Genomic DNA, 17,921 nt, shown 5'->3' with positions numbered 1-17,921 from the left:
TGCAACTGTAGTCCTGGCTACTGCGGGGATGCTGAGATGTGAGTATCACTTGAGCCCAGAAGTTTGAAGCTGCAGTGAGCTATGATCATACTGCTGCATTCTAGCCTGGGTGATAGAGTGAGACCTTGTCTCCAAAAACAATAAAATAAATAAATAACAAATTTAGTCTTAAGAGCTTTTATAAAAGCAAATTGTGTTCATTGTGAAAAATTAGGCAAATATAAGTATGGAGAAAATAAAAATTATCAACCAGATATAACCAATTTAAAAATTATTACCTTCACTTTTTCTATGCATGTACTAGTTTTGTTTTATTTTTCTTTAACATTTTTCCTGTTTTAAATTAGGGGATATTTCAAATATATATATGTATTTTAAAGAAGTAACCTTAACCTGGTGTAGCTGAAGTTGAAGCTTCTATTCCCCCATAAAATAGGCTCATTTTAAATATTTTAAACATTTCAGAAGAGTATAAACAAGGAAATTACAATCATCCACAATTCTATTACCCTTACATAACTACTTTTAATATTTAGATGAACATTTTCCCGGATATCCATGTAAGCACCTCTGCATACATACATTTTCATAATGAAATCATATCTTATGTGCTTTTCACACTGCACACTATGTCATGGACTTCTTCTGTGTCAATAAAAATAGATCTACATTATCATTTTAATATCATCCTTACACAATTATTAGAAATATTAAACTATTTTCTCCTTCATCACCATGTGTTAATATCAAAGCAGTTAGTTGAACAAAGTGATTAGTTTATAAAAAACTAGTTGGCCATTTCTCATTTTAGAATTCCTATTTAAACAGTACTGAAATACTGTCTTCAAATTGTGGTTCCATTTAGAGAGAAAATGAAAGTTTAACTTTTAAAGGACAAGAAAAATTGGGGAAATGGTTATGAAGGGATTATTTTGTAAATGAGAAAAGGGTAAATGATCATTTTAGTTGAGATTTAACTCACTTTATAAGATATAAGCATACTTCATCATATTGTGCTTTGATTTATTGCCCTCTGCAGATCTTGCATCTTTTACAAATTTGAAGGTTTGGCAACTATGTCAAGCAAGTCTGTTGGTGTCATTTTTCCAAGAGCATATGCTCATTTTGTGCCTTTGTGTCACATTTTGGTAATTCTCACAGTATTTCAAACTTTTTCTTCGTTATTGTATGTATTGTGATCTGTGATCTGTGATTTTTGATGTTACTATTGTACTTGTTTGGGGGTGTCACAAATTGCACCCATATAAGATGGCATACTTAATAAGTGTTGTGTGCATTCTGATTGCTCCAGTGACTGACCATTCTTCCATCTCTGTCCCTCTCCTTGGCCCTTCCTAGTCCCTGAGAGACAATATTAAAGTCAGGACAATTAATAACCCTGCAGTGTTTCAAGTGAAAGGAAGAGTTACATGTCTTTCACTTTAAATCAAAAGCCAGAAATGATTAGGTCTAATGAGGAGGGCATGTTGAAGGCCAAGATAGGCTAAAAGCTAGGCCTCTTGCACCAGTTAACTAAGTTTTTAATGCAAAAGAAAAGTTGTTGAATGAAATTAAAAGTGCTATTCCAGTGAATACATGACTGATAAGCAAAACAGCTTTGTTGCTGATATGGAGAAAGTTTGAGTGATTTGGAAGAAGATCAAACCAAGCACAACATTCCCTTAAGCCAAAGCCTAATCCAGAGCAAGTCCCTATCTCTTTTCAGTTTTGTGAAGGGGAGAGAAGTGAGGATGTTGTAGGAGAAAAGCTTGAAGCCAGCACAGGTTGGTTCAGGAGGTTTAAGGAAAGTAGCTGTCTGTATAACATACAAGTGCAAGGTGGAAGTAGCCAGTGCTGATGTAGACGCTGCAGCAAGTTATCCAGAAGATCTAGCTAAGACCATTGATAGAAGGTGGCTACACTAAACAACTGATTTAAGCCTTATATGGGAAGAAGATGCTAACTAATCCTTTCATAGCTAGAGAGGAGAAATCAATGTTTGGCTTCACAGCCCCAAAGGATAGGCTAACTCTCCTGTTAGTGGCTAATGAAGCTGGTGACTTTAAGTTGAAGCCAGTGCTCATTTACCATTTTGAAATTCCTAGGGCCTTAAGAATTTATGCTAAATTTACTCTGTCTGTGCTCTTTAAATAGAACAACAAAGCCTGAATGATAGCACCTTTGCTTACAGCATGATTTACTGAAATTTTAAGCCCAAGTTTGAGACCTACTGCTCAGAAAAAAACTCTCCTTTCCAAATATTACTGCTCATTGACAATGCACCTGGTCACCCAAAAGCTCTAATGGAGATGTACAAGATGGATGTTGTTTTCATGGCTGCTAACACAACATTCATTCTGTAGCCCATGGATCAAAGTGATTTCTGTTTTGTAGCCTTATTATTTAGGAGATAAATTTCATAAGGTTATATCTACTACAGATAGTGATGGATCTGGGCAGATTAAGTTGAAAACCTTTTGGAAAGGATTCATCATGCTAGAAGCCATTAAGAACATTTGTGATTCATGAGAGAAGGTCAAAATATCAACATTAATGGAGTCTGGTAAACGTTGATTCCCACCCTCATGGATGACTGAAGGGTTCAAGTCTTAAGTGGATAAAGTAACTATAGATATAATGGAAACAACAAGAGAACTAGAAGTAGAGCCTGAAGATGGGACTGACTTTTTGCAGTCTTATGATAAAACATGAATGAGTGAAGAATTGCTTCTTATGGATGAGCAAAGAAAGTGATTTCTTGAGGTGGAATATACTCTGGGTGAAGATGCTGTGAACATTTTTGAAATGACAACAAAATTTAAAATATTACATAAACATAGCTGATAAAGCAGTGGCGGGGTTTGAGAGCACTGGTTTCAGTTTTGAAAGAAGTTCTGCTGTGAGTAAAATGCTATCAAGCAGCATCACATGCTACAGAGAAATATTTTATGAGAGGAAGAGTCAATTGATGCACCAAACTTCATGGTTGTCTTAGTTTTAGAAATTGCCACAGCCATTCCAGTCTTCAACCATCACTACCCTAATCAGTCATCAGTCATCTACATGGAGGCAGGACCTTCCACCAGCAAAGAGATTACAACTGCATTGTTATGTTTGTTAGCATTTTTTTTTGCAATACAGCATTTTAAAATTTTGTGTACATTTTTAGACATAATGCTATTGCAGTTAATAGATTATAATATAGTGTAAACATAACTTTTATATGCTTTATTGAAATTTTTGCTTTATGGTGGTGGTCTGGACCTGAATACACAATATCTCTGAGGTATCTCTGTATATAATTGAGAGTTGCATATAAATATAAAAATAAAATTATGTTTTGTACCATTTTGTAATTAAGTTTTCTGACTTTAATTCTATTATGTGCTATTAAGTGGTATCAAGGAAGAGAGAGGAGCTAGGTTTTTTTAAAGAGATACAAAAGAAACAGCTCCTTTAGGAGCTTTTAGACTGTCTTGGAAGAAAAAAAATGAACCAAAAGGTTTGTAAACAAAAAAGCAATAATATTGTTTGAGGACCAATGCATAAGTGGTGATAGGAGTAAAAATAACAGAACAGACACAATTGTGTGAAACAAGGAAACCCTTCATGAAGGAGGTGAGTAATTAGTTGGGCATTGAATTTTCTGTTACAAAAGAAAGGAATGTGCGCATTAGAAAATACAAAGACAAGCCTCTCATTTACCTGTTGCCTGGTAATATGGTTTGGTTTTGTGTCCCCACCCAAATCTCATCTTGTAGCTCCCGTAATTCCCACTTGTTATGGGAGGGACCCTGTGGGAGATGATTGAATCATGGGGGCAGGTTTTTCTCGTGTTGTTCTCATGATAGTGACTGGATCTCATAAAATCTGATGGTTTTAAAAATGGGAGTTTCTCTGCACAAACCCTCTCTTTGCCTGCTTCCATCCATGTAAGACGTGACTTGCTCCTCCTTGCCTTCTGCCATGATTGTGAGGCCTCCCCAGCCATGTGGAACTCTAAGTCCAATGAACCTTTTTATTTTGTAAATTGCCCAGTCTCGGGTATGTCTTTATCAGCAGTGTGAAAATGGATAAATACAGTAAATTGGTACCAGGAGTGGGGTGCTGCCAAAAATATACCCACAAATGTAGAAGTGACTTTTTTTTTTTTTTTTTTTTTTTTTTTTTGAGATGGAGTCTTGCTCTGTCGCCAGGCTGCAGTGCAGTGGTGCAGTCTCAGCTCACTGCAACCTTCCCCTCCTGGGCTCAAGCTATTCTCATGCTTCAGCCTCCCGAGTAGCTGGGATTACAGGCACAGGCCACCACACCCAGCTGATTTTTGTATTTTTAATAGAGATGGGGTTTCACCATGTTGGCCAGGATGGTCTCAATCTCCTGACCTCATAATTTGCCCGCCTTGGCCTCCCAAATACTGGGATTACAGGCATGAGCCACCACACCTGGCTGGAAGTGACTTTGGAACTGGGTAACAGGCAGAGGTTGGAACAATTTGGAGGGCTCAGAACAAGACAGGAAAATGTGGGACAGTTTGGAACTCCCTGGAGACTTGTTGAATGTCTTTGACCAAAATGCTGGTAATGATATGGATGATGAAATTCAGGCTGAGGTGGTTTCAGATGGAGATGAGGAACTTGTTGGGAACTGGAGTAAAGGTGACTCTTGTTATGTTTTACTAAAGTGACTGGCGGCATTTTGCGCCTGCCCTAGAGATTTGTGGAACTTTAAACTTGAGAGAGATGATTTAGGGTATCCAGTGGAAGAACTTTCTAAGCAGCAGAGCATTGTAGAGGTAAGTTGGGTGCTGTTAAAGACATTCAGTTTTATAAGAGAAGCAGAGCATAAAAATTTGGAAAACTTGCAGCCTGTGATAGAAAATGCAATAGAAAAGAAAATCCCATTTTCTGAGGAGAAATTCAAGCTGGCTGCAGAAATTTGCATAAGTAACCAGGAGCCAAATGTTAATCCCCAAGATAATGAGAAAAATGTCTCCAGGGCATGTCAGAGGTCTTCACAGCAGCGCCTCCCATTACCCAGAGTACTAGGAGGAAAAAGTGGTTTCATGGGCTGGGCCCAGGATTCCCATGCTGTGTGCAGCCTAGGGACTTGGTGCCCTGCATCCTAGCCACTCCAGCCATGGCTGAAAGGGCCCAACATAGAACTTGGGCTGTGGCCTCAGAGGCTGCAAGCCTCAAGCCTTGGCTGCTTTCATGTGGTGTTAAGTCTGCAAGTGCACAGAAGTCAAGAATTAGGGTTTGGGAACCTCCACCTAGATTTCAGAAGATATATGGAAATGCCCAGGCAGAAGTTTGCCACAAGAGCAGGATCCTCAGGGAGAACCTCTTCTAGGGAAGTGCAGAAGGGAAATATGGGGTGGGAGCCCCCACACAGATTCCCTACTGGGGCACTGCCTAGTGGAGCTGTGAGAAGAGGGCTACCATTCTCCAGACGCCAGAATAGTAGATCCACTGACAGCTTGCACCATGCACCTGGAAAGGCCACAGACACTCAATGTCAGCCTGTGAAAACAGCCAGGAGGGAGGCTGTACCCTGCAAAGCTACAGGGACAGAGCTGCCCAAGACTATGGGAACCTACCTCTTGCTTCAGCGTGACCTGGATGTGAGACATGGAGTCAAAGGAGATCATTTTGGAGCTTTAAGATTTGACTGCCCCACTGGATTTCGGACTTGCATGGGGCCTGTAGCCTTTTTGTTTTGGCCAATTTCTCCAATTTGTAATGGCTATTATTTACTCAATGCCTATACCCCCATTGTATCTAGGAAGTAAGTAACTTGCTTTTGATTTTACAGGCTCATAGGCAGAAGGGACTTACCTTGTCTTAGATGTGGACTTTTGAATTAATGCTGAAATGAGTTGAGACTTTGGGGGACTGTTGGGAAGGCATGATTGGTTTTGAAATGTGAAGTTATGAGGTTTGGGAAGGGCCAGAGTTGGAATGATATGGTTTGGCTGTGTGTCCCCACCCAAATTTCATCTTGTAGCTCCCATAATTCCCATGTGTCATGGGAGGGAACCAGGGGGAGATGATTGAATCACGGGGGCGGGTCTTTTCCATGTTGTTCTCATGATAGTGAATGGGTCTCACGAGAGCTGATGGTTTTAAAAACGGGAGTTTCTGTGTACAAGCCCTCTCCTTGCCTACTTCCATCCATGTAAGATGTGACTTGCTCCTCCTTGCCTTCTGCCATGATTGTGAAGCCTCCCCAGTCATGTGGAACTGTAAATCCAATAAACCTCTTTCTTTTGTAAATTGCCCGGTGTCAGGTATGTCTTTATCAGCATTATGAAAACGGACTGATACACATGGTGAATGTGAAAGTGATCACACAGAGAGAGAGAGAGTGGAATTTTGAGAGTGGCATTTCTATGGAAGGCTTTGACTAGCTGATCCAACCAGGGCATTACCTAGTGGCATTAGTTCAGCTCCTCTCCCATGTTCTGGTTCCTATGCATGATGGGTCTAGAAACTGAGTTGATTTGAATCAGGGAGACTGACTCCCCCAAAACCAAATTTACAAGAAATGAAAGTGTAAATGAGTTAGCTGTTTATTATTTACAATGCAAACCAAAATGGTGGTGTTGGCAAAACCAATGTATTCTTTCTTTGTAGGTAGAAGTTAAATGATAAGAGGATGGGTTCTTGGTTTGGATGATGGTTTCATGAGTAGTGGTTATTTTTTTTCTCAGTGCTGATCTGTGTTGAAATTTTTGTCACATACTGCTTTTTCTAAAGCAAAAGGAATAAAACAAAAGTGATTTTTAATAAGATAAAGGGAAAGCATTAGTTGTTAAATAAGGAAACATTTGTTCAGTAGTTACTATGTGTTGATTTTGTAGTATAGCTCTCAGAGATTTGGGATTTTTTGGTGTGAGTGTATTTTATATCTGCACACACTTAGGTATATATATTAGTACTCCATTTATCCTTTTTCTTATGAAGATATTTCATTAATATATTATAGTTTGAAAGAGATTCATTTTTATACTTTTGAGTTTTTCCACATTTCACCATTAGGATTTTTATGGTTTTCCTCCAAAGGACACTTAATAAAATTCATCAACACTTATTTTTGGTTAAGATGTGTTTATTAATATTGGAGAAAATATGTAGTGTCTTCTATTTGATTTTAACTTGGAGCAGAATCTCTTTTCCCTTGGGTGAGTATTTTTTTTTTTTTTTTGAGGCAGAGTCTCACTCTGTCACCCAGGCTGGAGTGTAGCGGTGCCATCTCGGCTCACTGCAAGCTCCGCCTCACAGGTTCTTGCCATTCTCCTGCCTCAGCCTCCCGAGTAGCTGGGATTACAGGTGCCCGCAACCACGCCCGGCTAATTATTTGTATTTTTAGTAGAGATGGGGTTTCACCGCTTTAGCCAGGGTGGTCTAGATCTCCTGACCTTATGATCTGCCCACCTTGGCCTCCCAAAGTGCATACAGGCGTGAGCCACCGCGCCCGGCTGTTCATTTTAATAGCTGTTAAATGGCATAGGGAGACAAAGAATTCTTTTTTTTTTTTTTCCCTCCAGGAAATCTATACCTTTGGAAGAATATTGGGAAAAGGGAGCTTTGGGATGGTCATTGAAGCGACAGACAAGGAAACAGAAACGAAGTGGGCAATTAAAAAAGTGAACAAAGAAAAGGTAAGGCTCATTAGCAGCATCCTACTGAGGGCACAGTGTTAGTGCAGGGTGGGTGTGGGCAGTACAGCTTTTCACACTAACACAAGCTGCCTCTCACCCCGAGGTCCCAGCCTGGGCTGATCCCCTGGAGAAGCATGGCATTTCTCTAGCCTCCTGGAAAGGGACTAGTTTCTGAACTCAAGTAGGCAAGTGCTGCCTGGAAAAAACAAATGGAGGGAATAATATAACCAATATAACAAAAAATAGGTAAATTTTACCAGAGTATGCTGAAGATAAGGGCTGGTTCTCAGTATCTGTAGGCACAGGGCTGTGGGCTAGAGATATCTTAGCTAGAAGTGCTGATACTCTGTCCTGATGTTGTTTTGATATACTTTTCTCCTATCCTCTCCTTTCATTTCCTCACTGTTAGCTAATTCTGTTTATTCATCCTGCGTGCTCTTTCACGTTGAATCACTTTTGCTTCAACTATCTACATTATGCTCTTTTATCTGCCGCACTCCTCACTAGATTTCCTCTCGAACTGGGAAACGACTGGGCTTCTCTTGATGATAAAGTCTGAGACCTTAGACTTGACACCTGATCATTTCATCAACCTTTTGCATTTCTGTGCCTGGGAAAAACCAAACAACATTATGGTGTTTTCCCCTAGGATTTGTGATGATAAATATCACATTTAAAAAACAAAATGGTAGGTTTTATGTATTATTTAAAACAAACTGTAGCAAATTACATACCATTTCTCCCTAATGTTTAGTAAGGTAACATATCAATCTTAATAAAGGGATTAAGAGCCTTTCTAGAAAATTTTAGAATTCTTTAGAACCATAGGTAGCATCCTAAGTGCTGCCTGAGATGTTATTTCCTTTGCTTCTTTGGTGTTAGGTAGGGTTAGGGGTTCAGTTTTTGGGTTATGTAACTATCATGCCTACTTGCAACTTTAGGAATTAATAATCTTTCATATTCATATTTATGTTGAGAGTTTGTGAGACCATAAGATAGTAAGATAAAACTATATAGTCAGTATATGAAGTGAATAGTGTAATATTGTGTTATATTCAGGTCAAGCCATTTGGGAAGGGGAGAGAAACAGAATCGAGATGGATATTAGGAGAAATTGGGGTAACTTTCCATATCTTGTCTAGACAAAAATTCACTCCTCACAGTCACTATTTCTCTTGATCCTTTAGGTCGAGGGTCCCCAGCCCCCAGGTCTTGGACTGGTACCTGTCCATGGCCTGTTAGGAACCAGGCTGCACACCAGGAGGTGAACAGCAGGCGAGTGAGCATCACCACCTGAGCTCTGCCTCCTGTCAGATCAGTGGTGGCATTAGATTCTCATAGGAACACAAACTCTACTGTGAACTGTATATGTGAGGGATCTATGTTGTATGCTTCTTATGAGAATCCAACTAATGCCTGATGATCAGAGGTAGAACAGTTTCACTCTGAAACCATGCCCTCTCCCGCAACCCTGGTTCATGGAAAAGTTGTCTTCCATGAAATCAGTCCCTAGTACCAAAAAGGTTGGGGACTGCTGTTCTAGGTTAACCTATAAATGTGGCTTAATGCTTGGGCGGGGCATAGTATGATGGGCAATGTCCCACCCACTCCTGAGATGCTAAAGGTTGAGGAGCAGAGGTAATTGGAAGCTGGAATGACACTAGGTAAAATTTTAATTAGGCAAAATTTGCCTTATGACTAATCCATTTCCACTCCCTTAAGAACCGTTATGTATTTTCCCAAATCAGGTGGATGGGAGGTGGAGGAATAGGACCTTTGTTATTCCTTGCAGGGAGATTTTTTATTGGAAACTGTCAGGCCTAAAACTTCCACCTATCAGTTTTTTCTTTACTATTCCTTGCACCCAACCCAGCCTCTCTCTGCTTTCACCTGGACTGACCCTGACACCCATCAGTCCCAGCAGCTTACCTGGGCTGTGCTGCCGCAAGGTTTCAGGGACAGCCCTCATTACTTCAGCCAAGCTCTTTCTCATGGTTTACTTTATTTCCACCCCTCTGCTTCTCACCTTATTCAATATATTGATGACCTTCTTCTTTGTAGCCCCTCCTTTGAATCTTCCCAACAAGACACCCTTCTGTTCCTTCAGCATTTATTCTCCAAAGGATATCGGGTATCCCCCTCCAAAGCTCAAATTTCTTTTCCATCCATTACCTACCTTGGCATAATTCTTCATAAAAACACACATGCTCTCCCTGCCAATTATGTCTGACTGATCTCTCAAACCCCAACACCTTCTACAAAGCAACAACTCCTTTCCTTCCTAGGCATGGTTGGATACTTTCGACTTTGGATACCTAGTTTTGCCATCCTAACAAAATCATTATATAAACTCACAAAAGGAAATGTAGCCGACACCATAGATCCTAAATCCATTCCTTGAAGACAGCTTTAGAGACTGCCCCCACCCTAGCTCTCCGTGACTCATCCCAACCCTTTTCATTACACACAGCCGAAGTGCAGGGCTATGCAGTCAGAATTCTTACACAAGGACCAGGATCATGTCCTGTAGCCTTTCTGTCCAAACAACTTGACCTTACTGTTTTAGACTGGCCATCATGTCTCCGTGCAGCGGCTGTCACAGCCCTAATACTTTTAGAGGCCCTCAAAATCACAAACTATGCTCAGCTCACTCTCTACAGTTCTCATAACTTCCAAAATCTATTTTCCTCCTCATGCTTGACACATGCACTTTCTGCCCCACCAGCACCTTCAGCTATACTCACTCTTTGTTGAGTCTCCCACCATTACCATTATTCCTGGCCCAGACTTCAATCTGGCCTCCCCCATTATTCCTGATACCACACCTGACCCCCATGACTGTGTCTCCCTGATACACCTAACATTCACCCCATTTCCCCATATTTTCTTCTTTCCTGTTCCTCACCCTTTCCACACTTGGTTTATTGATGGCAGTTCCACCAGGCCTAATCGCCACTCACCAGCAAAGGCAGGCTATGCTATAGTATCTTCCACATCTATCGTTGAGGCTACTGCTCTGCCCCCCTCCACTACCTCTCAGCAAGCCGAACTCATTGCCTTAATTCCGGCCCTCACTCTTGTAAAGGGACTATGCGTCAATATTTATACTGAGCCCATATCCTGCACCACCATGCTGTTTTATGAGCTGAAAGGCTTCCGCGCTACACAAGGATCCTCCATCATTAATGTCTCTTTAATAAAAACTGTTCTCAAGGCCGCTTTACTTCCAAAGGAAGCTGGAGTCATTCACTGCAAGGGCCATCAAAAGGCATCAGATCCCATCGCTCAGGGCAACGCTTATGCTGATAAGGTAGCTAGAGAAGCAGCTAGCATTCCAACTTCAGTCCCTCACGGTCAGTTTTTCTCCTTTTCATCGGTCACTCCCGCTTGCTCTTCCACTGAAACGTCCACCTTTCAATCTCTTCCCACACAAGGCAAATGGTTCTTGGACCAAGGAAAATATCTCCTTCCAGCCTCACAGGCCCATTCTATTCTATTGTCATTTCATAACCTCTTCCATGTAGGTTACAAACTGCTAGCCCACCTCTTAGAACCTCTCATTTCCTTTCCATCGTGGAAATCTATCCTTAAGGAAATCACTTCTCGGTATTCCATCTGCTATTCTACTACTCCTCAGGGATTGTTCAGGACCCCTCCCTTCCATACACATCAAGCTCAGGTATTTGCCCCCGCCCAGGACTGGCAAATTGACTTTACTCACAATGCCTCGAGTCAGGAAACTAAAATACCTCTTGTTCTGGGTAGACACTTTCACTGGATGGGTAGAGGCCTTTCCCACAGGGTCTGAGAAAGCCACCCTTCTGTCAGACATAATTCCTCAGTTTGGCCTTCCCACCTCTATACAGTCTGATAATGGACCAGCCTTTATTAGTCAAAACACCCAAGCAGTTTCTCAGGCTCTTGGTATTTAGTGGCTCCTGGTTTTACCTCAAACTGCCACCCTTAAGTCTCTCTTTAAGTGTATGGAAGATCTTCAGTGACAAAGTACACTCCAATACTTTGACCCTGATGAAGTCCTATTCTTTACTTTTATACTCGCTCTTATTCTCATGCCACCCTCTACCTCTCCCCAGCTATCTCCACCACATTATCAATCTCACTCTCTCCTAGCCATTTCTAATCCTTCTTTAACAAACAATTGCTGGCTTTGCATTTCTCTTTCATCCAAATTCGACAAGGCTCTGACTTTTTCACTGCTAAAAAAAGTGGGGGGAACTCTGTATATTTTTAAATGAAGAATGTTGTTTTTACCTAAATCAATCTGGCCTGGTATAGGACAACATTAAAAAAAATACTGAAGGATAGAGCCCAAATACTCGCCAACCAACTAAACAATAACATTGAACCCCCTTGGACACTCTCTAATTGGACGTCCTGGGTACTCACAATTCTTAGTCCTTTAATACCTATTTTTCTCCTTCTTTTATTTGGACCTTGTGTCTTTTGTTTAGTTTCTCAATTCATACAAAACCGTATCCAGGCCATCACCAATAATTCTATATGACAAATACTCCTCCTAACAACCCCACAATATCACCCTTTACCCCAAAATCTTTCTTCAGTTGAATCTCTCACACTCTAGGTTCCCATGCTGCCCCAATCCCACTCGAAGAAGCCCTGAGAAACATCGCCCATTATCTCTCCATACCACCCCCCAAAATTTTCGCTGCCCCAACACTTTACCACTATTTTGTTTTATTTTTCTTATTAATATAAGAAGACAGGAATGTCAGGCCTCTGAGCCCAAGCTAAGCCATCATATCCCCAGTGACCTGCATGTATACATCCAGATGGCCTGAAGCAACTGAAGATCCACAAAAGGGAAAATAGCCTTAATTGATGACATTCCACCATTGTGATTTGTCTCTGCCCCACCCTAACTGATCAATGTACTTTGTAATCTCCCCCACCCTTAAGAAGGTTCTTTATAATCTCCCTCACCCTTGAGAATGTACACCTCCTGCCCCCAAAACATTGCTATTAACTCCACTGCCTATCCCAAAACCTCTAAGAACTAATGATAATCCCACCACCCTTTGCTGACTCTCTTTTCAAACTCAACCTGCCTGCACCCAGGTGAAATAAACAGCCATGTTGCTCACACAAAGCCAGTTTGGTGTTCTCTTCACACTGACATGTGAGACAGAAATAAAACCCATAAATGAGGACAATGCTTATCCTCAAATAATGGCAATTTCAAGATTGATAGGGGTGATGATTTGGCAGGGCGGTGTTGGTGAGGGTGGAGAAAACCCTTCTCGAATTTCTTAGATAGAGGACATTGTAGATAATCAATTACCTACACCCCAAATGAAGTCCTGGTACTCCTTGGAGTGTTACTGACTTTGCTTTTTGCTCTCTGCATGGTGAGTGTTAGATGTTAGGAGACATCTAACATCTGAAGGCAAGATCTCTCTCCCTTTGTATCTCTCTCTCTCTTTGTCTGTCTGTCTCTCTCTCTCTTTCCATCTCTCTCTCTGTTTCTCCCTCAGTTAACCAGGCAGGCCAGGAAATAACACAGTGCAGAGCCAAGTGTAGAATCTCATTGCCTATTATTTTTTCGTATATATGTATAATCAAATCAAAACAAGACAACAGCAAAACAAAATAAAAACTTTTTGTTTTTATCTTCCCCAATTTATGTACTTGGAAGTAGATTTTGTTTTTATTATGCTAACATCAAGGGATCAACATATTTTTAAAGGAAATGTCAAAAAGCATATTAAAAGTTGGAGTAATTTTAGTAGTTTTGTGAGGGGACAGATACCATGTTGTATATAAGTTATAGAAACAATTCAAGAAACAGATGTGGCTTGAGGCTAAATTATAGGTAACTTAAAATTGGACAAAGGAAAGAAGGAGCATAATTTAATCTGATCATGGGAATAAATAGCATGATATCATTTGAAAAAGAAACATCTCAAAAAATGTATGAATTCACTTCAAATATGAAGTTATAGGAAAAGAAGTAGGAAAACATAAAATAACAAACTTTTCTGTCGAGGAATGTAGGCGTGATTTTCATTATGTGAAATCTGTGTTTCTTCATTGATTAAGGCTGGAAGCTCTGCTGTGAAGTTACTTGAACGAGAGGTGAACATTCTGAAAAGTGTAAAACATGAACACATCATACATCTGCAACAAGTATTTGAAACGCCAAAGGTAAAGCTCTATTAGGTGCTGCATTTTGAAAGTTGTTATTATTACAAAATGAATATGGTTCCATTCTGAAGTAATCCCTTTGGGGCACAGTTGCTCATGTCCTTGGCATGAATCTGTCACTGGAGATTGATGAGAACATTGTGGAGGACTTTTATTATTGATTGTATAATTAATGTCTGATGATTAGATTGATGTCTTCAGTAATATGTTTTGGGTGGCATGTTGAAAACAAATGTTTAAAATTACAACAACTTCATACACAACCAAACAGTGATTAAAACTTTCTTAGAGGTACCTTTCCTTTTGCTTTGATCCTTAGTTTCTCCATTAAAGTTTATTGGAATTGTTTCAGAATTTTGCAAAGTTAACTACGTAATCAAATTGGCATGAGTCTATTTTTCACTATAGTTTGTAGGAGATTTTTTTTCATCTATGTCTTACTAATGTGTTTTATCTTCATATTTCCCTAGATGTTATCATTCTTCTCTTTACCTGTAATTTTTATTTAGAGTTGTTCAGAAGCCTGGATTATTTACCATTCTGCCTCCAGATTGTTTAATGCTTGTGGGCTTGGGTGTTTTCTCTTAGAAGAGTAATATTGTATGGATTAGGCATAAGAACTCTGGAATCATATTGCCTGTGCATTTGAATCCTGTCTCCACCACTTCTTAGTTATCCATGAGACCATGGACAAGTTATTCAACTTGCCCATATCACAGTTTCCTCATCTGTAAAATGGGCTTGTTAACAGTGTTGACCTCACTTGGTTGCTGTTGAAGGATTACATGAGACAATTGATATAAAGCATCTGTCTCATTAAATGGTAGCCATTGTTCTCTGTCTCCTAGGCCAGTCTCTAAGGTAGTAATAGTCAATTTGGGTTGTGCATTATGCTTGATTCATTAGGGGTGCTTGATAGCAATTAAAGACCACAGTTATCCTTTATGAGAGCAGTATATGGCAATGATGCCCAAAGTCTCTGCCCTTTTCAGTCTTAGAGTTGTGATTTTTTTAATCCCCAAATCTTAGAATAGTTTTGTTCATTATCATCAGTTTTAAGCCATTTGATTATAATGTGCCTTGATCATTTTCTTCATGTTGTGTGTGTGTGTGTGTGTGTGTGTGTGTGTGTTTGGGGTTCAGGTATCTGTGAGTTTATGGTTTTCATCAAATTTAGGAAATTGGGGGCTACTATTTCCTCACATTTGTATTTGCCTTCCCCTCATCCCACTTTGTGGTCTCCAAGCTAGATTGCTTGATATTGTCCACAGTTCGCTGATGCTCTGTTCATTTTTTAAAACATTTTTTATCTCCTTGTTTCATTTTGTATAGTTTCTGTTGTTGTCTTCAAATTCAGTAATCTCTCTCTGTGTAGCATTGTATGTGTCGTTAATCTCTTCCAGTGGAAATACGATTTGGTTTTTAAAATATATATATATATTCCATGTGTCTACTTTACATGCTCAGTCTTCTTGAATAGAGTTATAATAACTGTTTTCATGTCCTTTTCTACTACTTTTATCATGGGTGTCATTTCTAGGTCAGTTTCAATTTATTGGTTTTTTTTTCCCCCTTCATTATGGGTTCTACTTTCCTGCTGCTTTATATGCCTATTAATTTTTGGCCAGATGCCAGATGTTGTGAATTTTACCTTGTTAGATGCTAGATATTTTAATATTCTAATGATTATTCTTAAGCGTTATTCTAGGATATAGTTAAGTCACTTGGAAACAGTTTGATACTTTTTGAAGCTTGCTTTAAGCTTCGTTAGGTGGCACCAAAGCAACCTTTAGGAATAATTTTTTCCCATTCCTGAGGGGCTCTCCCCAGTGCTCCATGAATTACGAGGTTTACCTCCGGCTCATGGGAGCACAACAGTTCCTGGCTGTGTGTAAGCTCCAGTGATTGTTCCCTCTGCCCCTTTTGCATATTTTCCCCCTAGCTTTGGGTAGTTTCCTTATACACATGTGTTGATTCATACTCTCCTGAAGAATTGAGGGGAGTCCTCTGCAAATCTCTGGAGATTTCTCTCTGTACAGCATTCTCCTCTTTGATGCTCTGTCCTGTGAGCTTTAGTTGTCTTGGCCTTCCTGGGATTCCGGCTCCGTGCCCTCTACTCATGGAGACTGCTAGACTCTGCTTGGTTTCCCTCTCCCTGTTCTGTGGTCTGGAAACTCTCTAGACAGCAAGCTAGAATAATCATGGGGACTGCCTCATGTGTTTCCTCTCTCTCAGGAACAACTACCCTATGCTGGCTGATGTTTAATGTGTAAAAATTACTGTTTTATATATTTTGCCCAGTTCTTAAGTTGTTTCAGGTGGGAAGATAAGTCTGGTCTTTGTTACTCCATTATGAACACAAGCGGGAGTCTAAATCTAGAATAAGTTTGAAGGCAGAGGAAACCATCATTTGTGATTTTTCCAGTGCATTGATTTCCAAACTTAATTCACGTAGGTCAGGTCTGACCCCTTCTGCCTCATAAACACACACAAGCATGTAGACCTTCTATTGAAGCCATCTGAAGTACTAATAGAAATTGCCACCTGATTGGTTGTGCCATGGTACAGATCATCCAGTCTGACTATGCTATGGTTTCTTGTGAGTCTAAATGTTCTCCAGGTCTACACAATTGTTTCTAATAATTATAAAACAGTTATAACTTATATAACTTTGACCAACTTATGTATTTAAAATTGACATCAATTTATATTTCAAGTACTGCTAATCCAACCTTTCCTTCCAAATAGTTCACTTATCATTTTATGTACCAGTGAACTGTACAGTCCTGTCAATGGAAAAAATATGGTCCAGTTCAAAAGCTTATTTATGTGTTAGATTTTATAGTTACTTTTGAAATTCTAAAACTGCCTGAGATTCAGTGAATCTGAATTGCGCTATAGGAAGAAAGGATGTTAACCTTCGCTTTCTGTTTTCGTACTTACTGATTGAACACAGAAGTTGCACTAACAGTGCTTATAAGAACAAAATCAGACCTCAAGATCTTAAAAACAACAAAAATCTAGCAGCATAGGTTAGAATGGAGACATAAAGGGTACGCTGTGTTTGAATAGAAATGTGTATGGAAAAGACTTGCTTTTTAGTTGACTGTGAATCTTTTTTGACTCAATAGATGGCTTGGCTGTCGGAATACCTAAAGTGATCTTAATATGCCCCTATATGAACAGCAAATATGGAATTTATATACCCCTACATGAACAGCAAATATGAAACAGGCATTTCAGCTATGACTTCTTAGCACCCACACCCAGTTAGTCACTAAGTCCCACTGTTTCTTTCTTGTTGGTGTTTTTAAATCTTTTCATTTTCCTCCTTCTGGTCTCGATTCTATGCCTCACATCTACCCTCTATAAACAAAAGTCAGCATACTATAGTTTGAGGCCACATTGGGCCTGCTGCCTTTTTTTTTTTTTATGACCCATAAACTAAGTTTCTACATTTCCAAATAGTTGCAAAAGTGTAAAAGAGTGATATTTCTTGACATGTAAAAATTCTATAAACCTGAAATTTCAAGTCTAGAAGTAAAGCTTTGTTGTGTTGTTTATGGCTGCTTTCTCCTGCTATAGCAACAGCACTGCGTAGTTGTGAAAGAGACTCCATGGCCTGCAAAGCCAAAGCCAATAATATTTGCTGTTGGGTCTGCTCTCTATAGCAAAGGGTTGTTGAGCCGTGTTCTGCATTGCTGCTAGAGTGTTCATTTAGAAATGCACAATTGGAAATATCATACACGTGCACCCCTGCAACCCTGGCACTAGCTTAAAATTCTTCAGTGGCTCTTTATTGCATATAGGAAAAAAAATCCGTACTCCTTATCGTGATATCCAGAACTCTTTACAACCCGGCCCAAACCTGTTCTTTCTAGGCTCACTCCTCACCACTTCATTCTTCTCCACCCTACCAAGTTCTCCATGTTATTATTATTATTTTTTTATGATATATGTGTATTTTTACATTTTTTATTATAATACTTTAAGTTCTAGGGTACATGTGTATAACGTGCAGGTTTGTTACATATGTATACTTGTGCCATGTTGGTGTGCTGCACCCATCAACTCGTCA

General features: G+C 39.8%; 1 protein-coding gene across 3 annotated transcripts in view; it reads left to right on the top strand.

Moving 5' to 3' along the window:
* The window catches only part of STK33 (serine/threonine kinase 33), a 145,434-nt gene that overhangs the window by 62,010 nt on the left and 65,503 nt on the right, over positions 1-17,921 (top strand). For all 3 annotated transcript variants that reach the window (XM_011954380.1, XM_011954381.1, XM_011954379.1), the window contains 2 exons: positions 7,547-7,660; positions 13,739-13,843. In XM_011954380.1, the coding sequence (XP_011809770.1) occupies positions 7,547-7,660; positions 13,739-13,843 (219 nt within the window). The remainder of the gene's footprint in view (positions 1-7,546; positions 7,661-13,738; positions 13,844-17,921) is intronic.

The sequence above is a fragment of the Colobus angolensis genome, unplaced genomic scaffold, assembly GCF_000951035.1.
Source record: "Colobus angolensis palliatus isolate OR3802 unplaced genomic scaffold, Cang.pa_1.0 Scaffold381, whole genome shotgun sequence".
Classification (NCBI taxonomy): Eukaryota; Metazoa; Chordata; class Mammalia; order Primates; family Cercopithecidae; genus Colobus; species Colobus angolensis.
The sequence above is the reverse complement of the archived record's forward strand: the minus strand, read 5'-3'. Positions and strand labels throughout refer to the sequence as shown.